Source organism: Phycodurus eques, chromosome 3 (genome assembly GCF_024500275.1).
Source record: "Phycodurus eques isolate BA_2022a chromosome 3, UOR_Pequ_1.1, whole genome shotgun sequence".
In the NCBI taxonomy this organism is placed as follows: Eukaryota; Metazoa; Chordata; class Actinopteri; order Syngnathiformes; family Syngnathidae; genus Phycodurus; species Phycodurus eques.
In genome coordinates this window covers 33,925,033-33,942,677 of record NC_084527.1, presented here as the reverse complement: position 1 = coordinate 33,942,677, position 17,645 = coordinate 33,925,033, and the positions used below count along the sequence as shown (strand labels likewise).

General features: G+C 43.4%; 1 protein-coding gene across 4 annotated transcripts in view; it reads left to right on the top strand.

The window, feature by feature from the left end:
- The window catches only part of ptar1 (protein prenyltransferase alpha subunit repeat containing 1), a 56,059-nt gene that overhangs the window by 37,694 nt on the left and 720 nt on the right, over positions 1-17,645 (top strand). For 3 of the 4 annotated variants that reach the window (XM_061673216.1, XM_061673215.1, XM_061673218.1), the window contains 3 exons: positions 578-821; positions 11,079-11,434; positions 11,632-12,047. In XM_061673216.1, coding sequence (XP_061529200.1) covers positions 578-821; positions 11,079-11,434; positions 11,632-11,995 — 964 coding nt within the window. In that variant the 3' untranslated portion in view covers positions 11,996-12,047. Of the gene's footprint in view, positions 1-577; positions 822-11,078; positions 11,435-11,631; positions 12,048-13,382; positions 13,464-17,645 lie in introns of those variants that run through there. The other variant, XM_061673217.1, reaches the window with a different exon arrangement.

Here is a 17,645-nt window from a genome sequence, read left to right as displayed (position 1 = left end):
TCCTCCTTCTGATGTTGTCCTCTTCCTTCTATAGTCTTCTATCCCCGCCCAAAATGGTGAATTATCACGACATATGCGTGTAGGTAGATAAAAAGAACAGGTTGTAAGATTGTGTTCTTCTCCCTGGGAGAAGACAAGAGTGCAGATATCTCTGAGTAATGTCCTCTCTCAAGTGGAAAATATTCTATCCTAACAGTACCATCATTTTTATCCAGGCGTGTTTCATGAGTCTGTTTTCTAAAATAATTTTGTTGAACCACAATTCAAAAGCCATGCCTGATTTTCATTGGTTAATATTCATGATTTTTTTAATTTAGTATTACTTTTGTCAGATTCATTTTATTTCTGTGACCACTGTGGGTTTTTTGTGCATTCACCAACAATTTTGTACATGTTTACTTTTGTTTTTACCGGATTCTTAATGTTGTTACATTTTATGAGGGTGTCGTAAGGTGACCCTGACTTGAAAGGCGTCAAAGGATAAAATGTATATGGTGCTTATGTAATTAATAATGAGTAACTTGTGGTTTAGTAATAACATTACAAATGATAAACGGTACCTCATGCCTCCTTGCAGACGCTGGGTGCTGCAGCAAACCCTGAGACGGCTCTCGGCTGCGGATTCAAGTGGAAAGCAGAAGCAGGGTGAAGCAGAGCAGGCAGATGTAGAAAGGAGTCAGCAGTTCAGTTACCATCTTGCTCAAATGTTCCATGAAGAGCTAAATGTCTGCTCTGATGCTGCATGTAGTTATCCCAGTAACTACAATGCCTGGTCCCACCGCATCTGGGTTCTCCAACACATGGCCAAAGGCAATGTCGAGGTAGGTAGGGCTCTCTTGTCAGTCTCTCGGAGATATCCAAAGTCATGTGTGAAGAAAATAAGACGAATGACAATTACTTGATTGTTTTACATCACGGATGGGCCACTTAAATGATAGAGGGGGCTACAAATTTTCATCAGCCCTACCAGGGGCCACATAGTAGGACCATACTCTTCTTAACCAGATGTATGACAAAAATGCCATTTTAAATATGTTCAAAATATGTGCATGTCTTTTTTATTGAACCAATGTACATGTACATCATAGTATATTAATACATTTCATGCTCAAATGCATGTTTAAAAGATCCACTCTTCAACAAAAAGGTTTGAAGTCATCAAAAAATTACTTCATACTGTGATTATTTTTGGGCGGCACGGTGGGCGACTGGTTAGCACATCTGTGTCACAGTTCAAATCCGCCCTCCCTTACGTGGAGTTTGCATGTTCTCCCTGAGGCTGCGTGGGTTTTCTCTGGGTACTCCGGTTTCCTCCCACATCCCAAAAACATGCACGTTAATTGAAAACTCTAAATTGCCTGTAGGTGTGAATGTGAGCGCGAATGGTTGTTTGTTTGGATGTGCCCTGCGATTGGCTGGCAACCAGTTCACGGTGTACTCCTTCCCGATGATAGCTGGGATAGGCTCCAGCACGCCCGCGACCCTAGTGAGGAGAAGCGGCTCAGAAAATGGATGGACTTTCACACCCCACACCCACCCAGCCACACCACCGACCACCATCACACCTCTGACTCCCCCTCCTGCGTTGACCATCCACAAACAGGATGTGAGACGTATCTTCAAACAGCAAAAGATCAACAAAGTGGCAGAAAACCCACGCAGGCACGGGGAGAACATGCAAACTTCACACAGGCGGGGCCGGGGATTGAACCCGGGTCCTCAGAACTGTGAGGCTGACGCTTTAACCTATAATCTATGAGTAAGAGTCCAAAATTGGGAGTATTTTAGATTGTGATTTTTAAACTTTTTTTTTTTCTTTTCTGGGTATTTAACCCTTGGCTTCTGCCCCTTGGTCTTTTGGTTCTGTTCCACCTGGCTAGCATCCTCAACTCGCCCCCCTATCTTTTTGCTCGAACCACGTGGTTTGGGCTAACGCGAAACCTGGGATGGTGACTCAGCTTCCTGGCCTCTACTTGTCCACCGCCAGACAATCAGAGAAATTGCTGCTACAAGTTACGCTTACAGCCAAATGTGAGCGCTCTGATTTACCAGCGAGTCCATGAAACAGGCAGGAAGAGAAACTGCCGCATTCTCCCACATGACGCGTGAAGAACAGTTTTGTTTTTTTTCCTCCCCCTTTTTTCACCCGTTTTGTTTTCCTTTTTTTGTTCTTTTTCCTCGTCTGAAGCTGCCTCTTTTCCCTCCGAAAATGCTTGGAGACAGACCATCCGCAAGGCCAACTGATCTACGGTAGTGAGTAGAACATGACAAAATTAGTGCCAAATAATTTTTGGGGGTAAAATACCAGCTTCACACAATTTCCAACTTTGTACTAGCTCAACGCGCTGTAACCTATTCACGCTCATTTGGAGTCCAGCCACCTACAATGTTCTATTTTTCTTTATGTATGCCTATTTTTCTTTCTATTAACACTATTATAATTTTCTTTTTCTTTTTTTCCCATAATTGTGTATAAAAGCAGCTTCCCTGAATCGCCCAGTCATTAACAAGCAAAGATGGGGCGAGGTTCACCTCTTTGTGAACAAGTGGGTGAGAAAATAGTCGAACAGTTTAAGGACAATGTTCCTGAACGTACAATTTCAAGGAATTTAGTGATTTCATCATCTACGGTCCATAATATCATCAAAAGGTTCAGAGAATCCGGAGAAATCACTGCATGTAAGCAGCAAGGCCGAAAACCAACATTGAATTCCTGTGACCTTTGATCCCTCAGGCGGCACTGCATCAAAAACTGACATCAATGTGTAAAGGATATGGGCTCAGGAACACTTCAGAAAGCCAATGTCAGTAAATACAGTTCGACGCTACATCCGTAAGTGCAACTTGAAAAGCTACTATGCAAAGCAAACCAAAAGCCATTTATCAACAACACCCAGAAACGCCGCCGGCTTCTCTGGGCCCGACCTCATCTAAAATGGACTGATGCAAAGTGGAAAAGTCCACATTTCAAATTTTTGGGGGAAATTGTGGACGTTGTATCCTCCGGGCCAAAGAGGAAAAAGAAGAGAAAAACATATGCTGCCATCCAATCAACGTCTTTTTCATGGACGCCCCTGCTTATTTCAGCAAGACAATGCCAAACCACATTCTGCACGTGTTACAACAGCGTGGCTTCGTAGTAAAAGAGTGCGGGTAATTGACTGGCCTGCCTGCAGTCCAGACCGGTCTCCCATTAAAAATGTATGGTGCATTATGAAGCGTAAAATACAACAACAGAGACCCCGGACTGTTGAACAGCTGAAGCTGGACATCAAGCAAGAATGGGAAAGAATTCCACCTACAAAGCTTCAACAATTAGTGTCCTCAGTTCCCAAACCTTTATTGAATGTTGTTAAAAGAAAAGGTGATGTAACAAAGTGGTAAACATGACCCTGTCCCAGCTTTTTTGGAACGTGTTGCAGCCATAAAATTCTAAGTTAATGATTATTTGCTAAAAACAAAGTTGATCAGTTTGAACTTTAAGCATCTTGTCTCTGTAGTGTATTAAATTAAATGTATGCCAAACATGATTTGCAAATCATTGTATTCTGTTTTTATTCTGTTTAACACAACGTCCCAACTTCATTGGAATTAGGGTTGTATGTCAAACGACACCGGAAGTAAACCCAGGGATTCTCGTCTAGTGTATTATTCTTTTCCTAAATTAATTACGCTTTTATCCAAAACCAATTATACGCTACACTGCTGCGTTCCCAACCCCCCCCTCCCCTCCGAGCCAAGACCTGGTCGCGGTGCCCCCGGAGAGACACTCCTGCCATTCACAAGTTACGCTCGCAGTCTAGCACAAGACCGTGACCGCCAACAAGTCCAAATGGCAGGAAAAGTTACGAGCGCACCCACGTTAAGAACTTTCTTTTTGGAGTCTCTCGTTTTTACTTTTTTGTGCATCGTCATCTTCAACTAAAGCTTCCTCCTTTCCTCGTGAGACATCTGAGAAAAGACCATCCCGGGACCAGGTGATCTACGATCGTGAGTAAAACATTGCAGTGATTACAAGAAAGTACTAATTGGTGCATAGAAACTTAGGGTTAAGTTGGCGATCTCACACAAGTCCCAACTTTATCCTCTCTCACCACGCTTCAATTCATTCACACTCATCTCATGAGTTCAGTCATTTGTTCTGTATGCTTTCTTTTGATTCTTGCAGTGAAGTCCCTTTGCATTTGTCCCCAAATTTTTTTATTTTCATAAAATTTTCCCTAAATTCAACCTCCTGTTGTGTACTGCCCTATAAGAGACAAAGATAGCTTTGATTGTAACATTCGAATATTCGCTTGAATCACCTTGGAAGCAAATGCAGCCGTTTCCTCTCCGACCCCCCTTCCCAAATAAATTACGCTTTTATTCAAACCATTATACGCTACACCCCCCATAAAAATAACGTTTTAAAGTTGTTGTTTTTTTTTTTAATTAATCAAGGGTCCACTCAGTGTACAATCACGTTGAGCACATGACATTGTTTCGGAGCTCCACAAAGCATGGAAAGCTAAATTGGTTCACAGTATATTTGCTATTCAACCCGAACATATAAGCACACACAGGGTAAGACACCCGTCATGGAAATACATTGTAGTCATAAGGGTGGTAGGATGTAATAACTTTGTCGTCGGGTAACTGCATTGTTGTGTTCACCTGCCCACCTGTCGATATTCCATCTGGAGGTGTCGCCCAGACCACCATCGGAGCTGGTTCCGGCCGCCAAAGGATTGAGATGTAATGGATACTCCCTCCCAGATATATCTGATTGATGGCACACCAAAAACTTTAGACCTTTGCATACCTACCCCTGAACCCTCAGCCACCATACCAAGCCTATCAACCACCGGACATCTGGTTTAACTCAAGTGAACCTGTAAAACCTAGGAAGAACAAGGACTTCACTGTGGAGACATGCAGGATGACCCATTTCTGCGGGTCACCTCATGACCCCAACAGCGTGATTGGGGGAAGGAATTGATTGATGACTGTTGAACAATAGAACATGATCACCGCCCTTGGTGATTAAAGACACTGACATTTGGACTCCTCATGATGGTGTACCATCTAAAAAATACTCCCTCCCAGATATATCTGATTGATGGCACACCAAAAACTTTAGACCTTTGCATACCTACCCCTGAACCCTCAGCCACCATACCAAGCCTATCAACCACCGGACATCTGGTTTAACTCAAGTGAACCTGTAAAACCTAGGAAGAACAAGGACTTCACTGTGGAGACATGCAGGATGACCCATTTCTGCGGGTCACCTCATGACCCCAACAGCGTGATTGGGGGAAGGAATTGATTGATGACTGTTGAACAATAGAACATGATCACCGCCCTTGGTGATTAAAGACACTGACATTTGGACTCCTCATGATGGTGTACCATGTGGTGCAAGTGGACAATAAAATTACATTGACGAAATCCCGTGTTTGGAGCAAACAAAACAAACATTCTAAATGTATCACTTGTTTTCTGTGTCATTGTGTTGATTCTACAGGTCTGACTACGACTACTTAAGAACTGTACCTCTTTGTTTGAAGCAAAGCAGTATTGTATTGAACAATATGTAGTTGATTTGCCAAGACTAAAATTTAAGCAATCATTTTACAGTGGTTACGGAAATTAAAATTTTTCACTCTTTATATTGCAGCCATTTGCTAAAATAATTTATTTTCCCCCCCTCAATAATGTACACACAGCACCCCATATTCACAGAAAAAAAAAGAACTGTTTAGATTTTTGCAGATTTATTAAAAAACTGAAATATCACACAGCCATAAGTATTCAGACCCTTTGCTGTGACACTCATATATTTAACGCGGGTGCTGTCCATTTCTTCTGCTCATCCTTGAGATGGTACTTCACCTTCATTGGAGTCCAGCTTTGTTTGATAATACTGATTGGACTTGATTAGGAAAGCCACACCCCCGTTTATATAAGACCTTACAGCTCACAGTGCATGTCAGAGCAAATGAGAATCATGAGGTCAAAGGAACTGCCTGAAGAGCTCATAGACAGAATTGTGGCAAGTCACAGATGTGGCCAAGGTTACAAAAAACATTCTGCTGCACTTAAGGTTCCTAAGAGCATAGTGGCCTCCATAATCCTTAAATGGAAGACATTTGGGATGACCAGAACCCTTCCTTGAGCTGGCCGTCCGGCCAAACTGAGCAATCGGGGAGAAGATCCTTGGTGAGAGAGGCAAAGAAGAACCCAAAGATTATTGTGGCTGAGCTCCAGAGATGCGAGAAAGTTCTAGAAAGTCAACCATCGCTGCAGCACTCCACCAGTCGGGGCTTTATGGCAACGTAACCCAACAGAGGCCTCTCTTCAATGCAAGACACATAAAAGCCCACATGGAGTTTGCTAAAAAAACAAACAAAAAAAAAAACACCTGAAGGACTCCAAGATGGTGAGAAATAAGATTCCCTGGTCTGATGAGACAGAATTTTTTGGCCTTAATTCTAAGCGGTATGTGTGGAGAAAACCAGGCACTGCTCATCACCTGTCCAATACAGGACCCACAGAGAAGCATGGTGGTGGCAGCATCGTGCTGTGCGGGTTTTTCAGCTGCAGGGACAGGGAGACTGGTTGCAATCGAAGGAAAGATGAATACGGCCAAGTACAGGGACATTCGGCACGAAAATCTTTTCCAGAGTGCTCAGGACCTTAGACTGGGCCGAAGGTTCACCTTTCAACAAGACAATGACTGTAAGCACACGGCTAAAATAATGGAGTGGCTTCAGAACAACTCTGTGACTGTTCTTGAATGATCCAGCCAGAGCCCTGACTTAAACCCAATTGAGCATCTCTGGAGGGACTTGTAAATGGCTGGCCACCAATGTTCCGCATCCAACCTGACAGAACTGGAGATGATCTGCAAGGAGGAATGGCAGAGCAAAACCAAATCCACGTGTGAAAAAATTGTTGCATAATTCCCATGTGTATTAGCTCAAAAGGGTGTTTCTACTAAATACTGAGCAAAGGGTCTGAATACTTATGGCTGTGTGATATTTCAGTTTTTCTTCTTTAATAAATCTGCAAAAATGTGAGTAATTCCGTTTTTCCGTTTTTTTTCTGTCAATATGGGGTACATTGAGGGGAAAAAAATAACCTAAATGAGTTTAGCAAAGGGCAAGAGTATAACAAGAGTGACAAATTTAAGGGAGTTTGAATACTATCCGTACACACTGTCTATACTGATCTCTGCGTGAGACAGTTTCAAAGTTGGGAATCGTTTATTTGAAAATGTGCTCAGTTTCTACCCGCGCTTAGGGCGTGGCACACACATGGAATGGAATTTAACATGGTTTCCACCTCAAGGATACAAAAGCCTCAACACCCCTTCTTCTCTCGTGCTCTTCTTCTGACTAACATCCCTTCAGCTCCTGCGCTTGGCCCCGGACAACACCCCTCCCCCGTTTTTTTCTTTGTGGTCTTTTTTCCAGACCACAAAGAATGCTAGGTCAGATGAAAAGACTGATGCCATCCTGCTGCTTTTTGTTTTTTCTCCCCCAGCCATGACCTGTTTGCGGTGCCCCGTGAGAGACACTCCTGGGATTCTCACAAGTTACGCTCGCAGTGTAGCGCAAGAGCGTGGCCGCCAACAAGTCCAAACGGCAGGAAATGTTACGAGCGTACCCGCGTTAACAACTTCCTTTTTGGCGTCTCTCTTTTTTACTTTTTTTTGCATCTTCTACTTCAACTAAACCTGCCTCCTGAGACAACTCAGAAAAGACCATCCACCACCAGGGGCCTCATGTACAAAAGGTGCGTACGCACAAAAAACGTGGCGTACGTGTTTTTTTTCTCACGGCAAATGTCAGATGTATCAAGAGTGAAATGACCGTGGAAATGTGCGGTGCCTCACGCCAACTTCTTGGCCGGTGTCCGCACGTTTCTACAGCTTTTGGTGCTCTGGCAACACCTGAAGGTGATGCTGGGAAACTCTTATCATAAATAAATCTGCACAACAAACACACTTTAAGTCCTCCTGGAACTGTGCGCAGAGCTGCGGCCGGCTTTGGAGCGCGACACCGCAAGAAGCAATGCGCTGCCTGTACCGACACAGGTGCTGACCACGCTGTGGGGTTCCTAGTAACCGGGGGCATTCCAGAGGGAGCTGGCAGGGACTCTTGCCAGTCGACCCTGAGCCGAGCCATGCCAGCCGTGTGGGACGGAATTATCCACTTGTCCGCCAGGTATATTCAATTCCCTTACAATGGAGTTGAACATGCCCAGACGAAAGCGCAATTTGCAACGAGAGCCGTTTTTCCTCATGTAATCGGAGCTATCGACTGCACACACGTTGCTATAAAGGCTCCATCACATGATGAATTTGTATATGTTAACAGGAAACAATTTCATTCCATCAATGTACAGATCATATGTAATCCGCAAATGCAAATAACTAACATTGTGGCGAGGTGGCCTGGTTCAACGCACGACTCATACATTCTGAGTAACAGCATGGTTGGTAACAGAGTACAAGCTGGCACTGTGCGCGATGGGTCGCTTCTTGGTGAGCACAATTATTCATGTAATTCTTCTAATATTGATCCCTGATGCATGTTGAGCACGTGCGCCCCCAAAATTCTATCCTGTATTCACAGCATCATTACTAGTCAATGGTGGAAGTTAGTGATTATCTGTTTTTAGCTGGTTAAACTACAGCTTCAGATCTTTCTAACAAGCCCCTGATGGTCTCTGTGTAAAAAGACCTCAGCTTCATAACCCCTTTTGCGTAAAGTATGAAATGTCTGAATCAGCCGCACCTTTTCCTCGGTGCGCTTCTGGATTATATCGCAACAATAGTGTGCGATGCATATAAGTAGTACGTCAAATAAATGGAAACTGTAAATGTAGACCGTGGCTACCCACTTAAGAGCTGGCCGATGACCCCTCTCACCAACCCTCAGACTAAGCAAGAGCGGAGGTACAATGACCTCAGTTCCCGCACTCGGTCAGTTGTTGAGAGGACAATCGGCATGCTGGTGGCGCAGCCCGGACAGGACAAGGGGTATGCTGTTCTACAGTCCCTACGAGGTGTGCTGCATTATAATGGCGTGCGGCGTCCTCCACAATCTGGCACACCGGCACGCCATACCACTGCCAGAGCAGCACATACCTTTCATGACAAATCCAACCAGAGAGGCCATTCAACCCCGCCAACCTTTAATTTCAACAATGTAAAAGAGGCAAGGACTCAGAATTCACTTGTTAAAGAACACCTATTAACTGATCAAGGCGATCATTTAGGCTGCCGATTGCCCTCACAATCTCCTTGTGACTCCAGCACAGCACGGGTGAGAATATGGCCAGTCGGGCGGGCAGCAGCAGCCGGTTCTTGGGGCGTAATTGGGCCAGATACGCCAATGACTGTGGACGTATCCACCGCATATGTGACACCAGAGACGCCAGGGAGAGGAATCCCCCGATCATGTAGCACACTGCGAATGCTTGTCCTCTCCTGTGTATTAAAATAATAAATTGAGTAATTAAACATGAGTTCAGTCTTTGATCTGCTGACATGCTTCTATTTTAATTCAAACGATTTATTACAAACTAAATACCATACATACACCATTTACGCATGAACCTTTATCTGATAGGGGTGCGTGTAGGTTACTGTATGAACACATTTGTTGTGAGTTATAAAAATAACATGGTATTTACCTTGGGGGTAATCGGTCACCCACATGTGCTCCCACCACCCCTGAAAGAGCAGTGTGTGTCACCCATGATTGCAACTACTCTCCTCAAACGGGGTGAGGCCCTCTGCGCCAGTTCCTCTGCCGGTTTTTTTTTTTCACACTTTGGCGGTGGGCAGCTGTCCTCCTCTTCACATCCACCTTTATATCTGACCACTTCTTTTTTTATTTCAGCATGTGTGCGCTGTTCCGACCCCACAGCATTGACAGCCGCATACATGCTGTCCCCTACATTCACTTCTTTCTCTTCTTGTTCATGCAGGAGGACAGCGTGCCAAACAGGATTTTTTTCCGCGCCTCCACTTTGCAGTCAGAAAATGTTTCTTACCTGCCTTGCTCGTTTTCTATTTCTTCCGATCGTGAGGAGATTGGGATCGCAGGTGCAGGGTTCGTTTAAATATGCTTTGCATATTTAAATATTGGTGTGGACAGGGAGGGGTCTGCTACTCCAACATGTGCACTCGATTCCACATTGGGATGTACGAAGGAAATGTGCTTGGATTTATGCGTACGCACACATTCATGCATCTAGATATTTTTGTGCGCATAGCGTTTTCTGTATTTGAGCGTATGTCATGCTTCAGTAGGAAATCCACGTCAGTCTTTGTACATGAGGCCTCAGGTGATCTACGATTGTGAGTAAAACATTGCAGTGATTACTAGAAAGTACAAATTGGTGTGTAGTGACTTGGGGTTGAGTTAGCGATCTCTCACGAGTCACAACTTTATTCTCTCTCACCACGCTTCAATTCATTCACACTCATCTCATGAGTTCAGTCATTTGTCCTTTATCTTGTTCTTTATGTATGCTTTCTTTTGATTCTTGCAGTAAAGTCCCTTTGCATTTGTCCCCAAATTCTCCTGTAGTTTTCATAAAACTTTCCCTAAATTCAGCCTCCTGTGTACAGTGTGTGTTTGAGTGCAACAGTTGACCGCTAATATCGAGAACTATCATCCTATTGAATGTAACAAGCCTTCTGGAGAACAGAGATTGATAGAGACAAAGATAGCTTTGATTGTAACATTCTCATGTTTGCTTGAATCACCTCGGACGTAAACGCAGGCCTTTCCTCTCCGACCCCTCTTTCCAAATTAACTACGCTTTTATCCAAACTAATATACGCTGCACCCCCTGCCTACCATAAAAATAAATAATTATTATTTTATTAATCTAGGGACCACTCAGTGTCCAATCACGTTGAGCACATGACATTGTTCCGGAGCTCCGCGTGTCAATGTCAGTGTGCTTGCAGCCACTTAGCTTGACAGTTAAAAAGTCTACCATTAACTCTGAAATGAATGTTTTTGTCAGTTCATCATCATCATCATCATCAGGGCCTGTGTTTTGTTCCCTCAAAGGTTTTCCATGATGAGCTGTCCACCATGCGTCAATGGGTGTCAATTCATGTATCCGACCATAGTGGCTTTCACTACCGCCAATTCCTGCTCAAGGAGCTAATCGACGAGTTTTCTCTGACACCAGCTCTCAGCAAAAACTGCTCACCCCAGCATCAGTCGAGGACAGTGCCGAGAAGCAGGCTCTTGCGTCCCATCAATGTCAATGCCAATGGGCAGCAGTCAGGAATAGAGACAATGGATGAAGATGAGCGGGAGCTTGAATTAGCAAAACTGTTTGAGCTCTTCCACCAGGAGATGGAACTATGCTCAGACCTGATCCGGTCTTTCCCTGGACATGAGACCCTGTGGAGTCACAGGTGAGTATCCCAAGTGACCATTACATAAGATGTTGTCATTTTAGGACCATGCCGTTTAATAGCCCTGCCTACACATAACTGAAATAGCAGTTTTTTTATTGACCAATTATTGATGACTGCAAGGTTATTACATTTACATCTTTTACTCAGACGATTTGAAAATGAATATATATTTTCCCCATTCCTCTTTACTCTAGACGGCATGTCTTCTATTTGTGGCACCAGTGGAGGTGGGAACACCAGCTACACTACTTCAACAGTAATGGAAGCACTGTCCTCAATAACATTGGGGACACAGTCCGACTGAAGCCAGGCGCTCAGGACTGTGGAGATTGGGGAGCTGACACTATGGAGGTAGATGGCATATCCTTGCCTGATCCTACCGACAGCAAGCGTCTGAAGAGGGGTTTCCGTCTGTCAAGCCTCCCCAGCCTGTCCTCAGAGTGCACATTTCTGAGCGCTATTTTGGAGAGGCAATGTAACCCCGAGCAGAGACACTTTGGCCTGGCATACAAAAAGTGGTTAGACTCTGTAATTGGTAAGGTACTTGGAGAAAATTAATTGATGGACCCATTCTTTTCAATACTGACATTAAATTTGCTTTTAGTGCTGACTAACTAGTATTATTTTGATGCAGTGCTGCCATTAGGAACCAGGAACAGTGCAACATAGTTTCTGTCTGATTTTATTTTTATTTATTTTATTTTTTTTCACTGAATCAGTTTTGTATCATTTTTCCCCCCCCCTTGGGACCATTATTCCTTATCTCGATCATTTATAGCATCTCCACTGTCTCTTGTTTTGTCTTACCCTGTCCTAGAGTATTGAAAAATGCATACCTACCTTTCTCTTACATGATTTCAGTGCTTTTAATGTCTCATGCAAAAAGGTGCACACTCGACTCATGTATCGTAGTGACATCTAATTATGACATTTGGCTTAATTCTATGAAGATTATATGACATGACTCCTCACCGTATAACCATTTGATTTTATGTTGTGAATGTAGAGTTCCTTTATCTGTGTTATTAAGAAATGGCTCATTACATGTAAAGATGGACAGTATTGTCACAACTCTGTTACAGGACTGCTGTGGGACTAATAGTGGAGTCTTTTGACGCTCTATTGCACAGTCTCTCCTTTAACCAAGTAAGGGATGAACAAACTCCCTTTTTTGAGCATAATTTAGATGTTTGCTTTTGAACCGTCATGGTAGTGAATACAGCATAGGCTACGAACAACACCTTGAGTGACATGAGGGCACGAGGGTGACGCGTAGCGCCAAGAGAGCAGTTAAGGGTTTCGATGCCTTGCTCAAGGACACCGCGGTCGTTAATTAATACATGCAATGTATTCTCAGTTTGTGGTCAAATCCAAGGCTACCCATAGCTCGCAACAAAAAGGTAGTCTATCATACTAACTTGGTGGCACGAGCTTGTCAGCTGAAGTGCTGTACTAAATAAATAGCCAGAGAATGTTATCGTGACTATTTGATCAGTGGAGATGTTGTTTTATGACAAATCAAATGAGTCCACCTTTACGACCATTAATACGTCACTCACTGTTTCAGGTATGTAATTGTGCAACATGGATTGAACTGCAATTTTTTTTAATTGCCATTGTTTTGGAGGCACCACCTTTGGAATTTTTTTTTTGGGTTCTAATTTGAATGTCATTTTTCAAATTTGGCAGCTGGCAGCAGAAAAAAAAGAGCTGTCTTGTCACAGGTGGCAGGTGTCTGCTGTCTCTTCATAGGTCATCTTAAAGCAATGACCGGAATACCACAGTTTAACACACAAGCCACAGTGACAGTTTCATGAAATAAATTCACCAAGACCAACCGAGCCCGACGTGCAGTATAGCGAATGCACACACTCATAACAGTAGAGAACAAATGTAAGTAAAGCGCAATGTTTAGCATGATTTTTTTTTTTTTTTTTTTTTTTAGCACGCCAACGGATTCTGGGAAGCAGCAGCAAAGCACCATGATACTTTCCGCTGCCTATGACGCCGAGACCATCGCTGTGAGGTACTTTGCCTCATGGTTGAGCCAGCAAATGGCCCGTCTTTCGCATGCCTTTCAAGCAGAGTACACACCCCTTTTTAGAGGCTTGCGGTGCATGTGTGGATAGTGACCTCAAGTGGACAAATACCTGCATCTCTCTAAAGTGTCACATACTGCCATTGAATTGGATATATCAAACTTTAAAATGTATAACAAATACAGTGGGTACGGAAAGTATTGCGACCACCTTCAATTTGTCACTCTTTGTTATATTGCAGCCATTTGCTAAAATCATTTAAGTTCCTTTTTTGCTCATTAATGTACACACAGCACCCCATATTGACAGAAGATAAAATAACGGAATTGTTGACATTTTTGCACATTTGTTAAAAAAGAACAACTGAAATATCATATAAGTATTCAGACCCTTTGCGCAGTATTTAGTAGAAGCACCCTTTTGAGCTAATACAGCCAGGAGTCTTTTTGGGAATGATGCAACAGGTTTTTCACACCTGGATTTGGGGATCCTCTGTGTTGGACAGGTGATGAGCAGTATCTGGTTTTCTCCACACATACCGCTTAGAATTTAGGCCAAAAAGTTGTATCTTGATCTCATCAGACCAGAGAATCGTATTTCTCACCGTTTTTTTTTTTTTTTAGCAAACTCCATGCAGGCTTTCACGTGTCTTGCACTGAGGAGAGGCTTCCGTCGGGCCACTCTGCCAGAGAGCCCCGACTGGTGGAGGGCTGCAGTGGTGGTTGACTTTTTAATCAAACACAGCTGAATGTGTAGAACCATCTCAAGGATGGACAGCACCCGAGTTCAATATATGGGTGTCACAGCAAAGGGTCTGAATTACTTAGGGCTATGTGATATTTCAGTTTTTTATTAAATCTGCAAAAATTTCAATAATTCAGTTTTTTTTTCCTGTCAATATGGGGTGCTTTGTATACATGAATGACGAAAAAAATGAACTTAAATTAATTTAGCAAATGGCTGCAATATAACAAAGAGTGAACAATTTAAGGGGGTCGGAATACTTTCCGTCCCCACTGTAACACGGTAAGTAATTGGTTGCTTCTTTGTGGATTTAGTTTTTTGTGGGCAAGGGATTACTGTACTTCAACACAAGCTGTGGTAGCTTAATGTTTTGTAACACGATAACACATCTGAGCTTTGATTATTAAAAACACTTCTTTACCGGTTGGTTGAATATATGTATAAGCCGGCACGGTGAACAACTGGTTCCAAGCTGTCAGTGTAGTGTCACTTTGGTGGCCCATTCCCCAGCTCCACAAATCCCATCCACCAACCCAACCGCCTTCACACACACACACACAACGATCCCTCTCATTGCCCTCACTCCTTACAACGACTTATTCGGTACAAGGGTACAAAGATATACGTTAAATTATTCAGGACCGCTCGAATAACAGGATGACTGAGACAGTTGTGCGTCGTAATGGAAATGGAAAACATGAACCAAGTAATTGGAGAGCAACAGGACAGACAAACAGTAGATTCTATGACGAAAGCGATACCCGATTGTCACCCGAGTAGCACACTCGGTGTGTCGACGCTGCTGTTGAAATGAGTCATTCCTCTGGGACATCTGCTGAAGTTGGGTTAGGGTTTGGACAATTATTAGCATTCATGGAAAACTTTTGGATTTACCAAGTTGAGAAGCTCGAAGAGGACCAAGCCAGGCAGCAACACGCGCACCAATATGATGAAAAAGAGGTTGGAACAGTTTCTGATGGTACTTTTATTGATGTCACTTGCTGAACAAGCGCTGTCTCCCACTGCTTCTAAGCAGTACATGGGCTACTTAGAGATAAGGAGCCCAAAATATCGTTCATATTTATGATGGGTCTTATACTGAGCAAGCAGTGCCACCAACTGCTACAAAGCGTTTCGTGGCAGTGCTTAACGCAGCTAACTGTGTTTTATTGCAAGGATTGCGCAACGTTGGACAGAAAATTCCAAGTTCTTTTGTAGGTAGCGGACGAGGGACGACCAGACCTTGTCAAATTGTGGCTCGCAGCTCCTCTGAGCGAACCGTATCTTTTTGAGATGGAACGTGGTCGTCATTTCGTCCCGAATAAATATAAATTTGAGCTGTAATCTGCCCGTCAGAAATAAGTTACATAAGCAGATCTGGATTCCGAAAGATTGAGCACAATTAAGGTAGGATCAGGTTCTCGGTGGATATTACGAACATCGGCGTGTTTGAAAAATGCTTTGTCCAAAATACCTCTTCCTTGGGCAGAGGGTCAAGCGATGAAGGAGACCTCTGTTAAATTCCATTTGTCACATTAACCTGATAATATGTGGAAATATCTTATGACATTCCGGTTTTAAGGAGTAACGTGTGTAAAGGAGGAGAGAATGCCTCAAACTATTTTAGAAAACATGACGTTCCTCAGGTAAGTCTCTTCCCAGGTCTAATTCGGAATATAACCAGTTCCTCTTCCCATGCATTTTGAATTACTGTCATAGAAGGAGGATAAATCGATTCATCAAGGTGTGACACCTTACTCTCAGAACCTGTATATTGGAGGAGGCACATGTATAAATTGGGGGGGGGACACTTTTAAAATAGGGCAGGTGGGGTGATGTACATAGTTTTGAATTTGTACAAACCTGAAAACAATGACTGCTGGTGAGCAAAAGAAGCAAACTTGCCAGGTAAAGGTCCGCTATTGTGCGAATACTCGGCTCTCTCTCTCTCTCTCCATTTGAAGAAACTATTATGAGGTTGGGATGGTTTGAAGGAGGTAGGCCTGCATGACTATGGCCAAAATAATCATCACTATTATTTTGATCAATGCCGTTGAGGCTTTTATTTTGAAGTTGGCACCGGAGCACTGCGCTGGAGCTTAGCGAAGCCTTAACCATACTTTCGCTCCCCGGTGGCTTAACTAGGTTGCGGGTACTGCTGCAAGTGAAGCCCTTTTCATATGCAGCAGTGACTGCATTCTAAATGTCAAAACATCGCAAACGATCAGGCTCATTTAATCGTGGCAGCTAAAACCGCGATCGGGATTAAGATTCTCCATTAAAAACGGGGCCAGGATTTCAACCCCGGTCCCCAGAACTGCGAGGCAGATGTGCTAACCAGTCGACTACCGTGCCGGCTTCAGCCTGGTCATTTCATGATATTGAAATTAAGTTAAGATTAAAGGACCAATAAAGACAAAAAAAATCAGTGAGACTCAGCCAGTCAGCATCTTTCGGTTTACAGAGGTGATCTTACTTCTTACTATAAAAGGGAGGATAACAAAATCCACATTTTAAAAAAAGGATTTAGGGAGGAATTCTGGGAGGCACTGGAAGAGGTACAGCAATCGCGGAAAGAATATCATTTTAATTGTATTTATCCTGCCAATCAGTGACAAAACCGCAAAACTGAATACCAGTCTGCAATTTGGCCACTAGAGGGGGGTAGTTTTCCTTGAGCAGAGATGAAAATTCATTAATTATATGGATCCCAGACAAGTAAGTGATTGATTGGAAAATTAGAAAGGTAATTGTTGTATCCGGAATAGGTCATTTAGTCATACAGGCATCAACCCACTTTTGATCCAGTTGATCCTGAGAATCAGCGAAGGCTCCAATCAAGTTCTTTTTACAGAAAAACATAAGTTGGGGTCTGGTGATAAATAACAATATATCGTCCTCATAAAGAGACCTTTTATCGGTTATGCCTGACATACTCAAGCCATAAGTATTAAGATCAGTTCAAATGGATTCAGCGAAAGGCTCTTTGACTAACGCTAAGTGGTGAAGGGGGGGCACAACCTGTCTTGTGCCCAGAAACAGGCTAAAATGGGAGGACTACGTTCCACGAGTCAGTATTTGGGCCTGGGGGTTGCTGTACATTAGTCCAACCCTGGCAGTCAATGTGTCCCCCAAATTAAATTTGCCCGGCAGAGTGACTAGGAGTGAGCGTTCAACCCTTGTCTAATGCCTTTTTGGCATCGAGGGCGATGTCTTGGAAAAGATAATTTCGGCTAGATTTATGTTAAAGTGCCATATCAGATTGGCGGCAGAATTTCTGCCGGGAACCAATCCGGACGGATCCGGATGGACCGGCGCGCCGATATACTTATTACGTCTATTTGTAGGGATGGAACGGTTTTGGAAAACTTTCATATCGGTCCGCATGTGTTCAATTCGGTTCATAACATGCGTGACTTTTCATT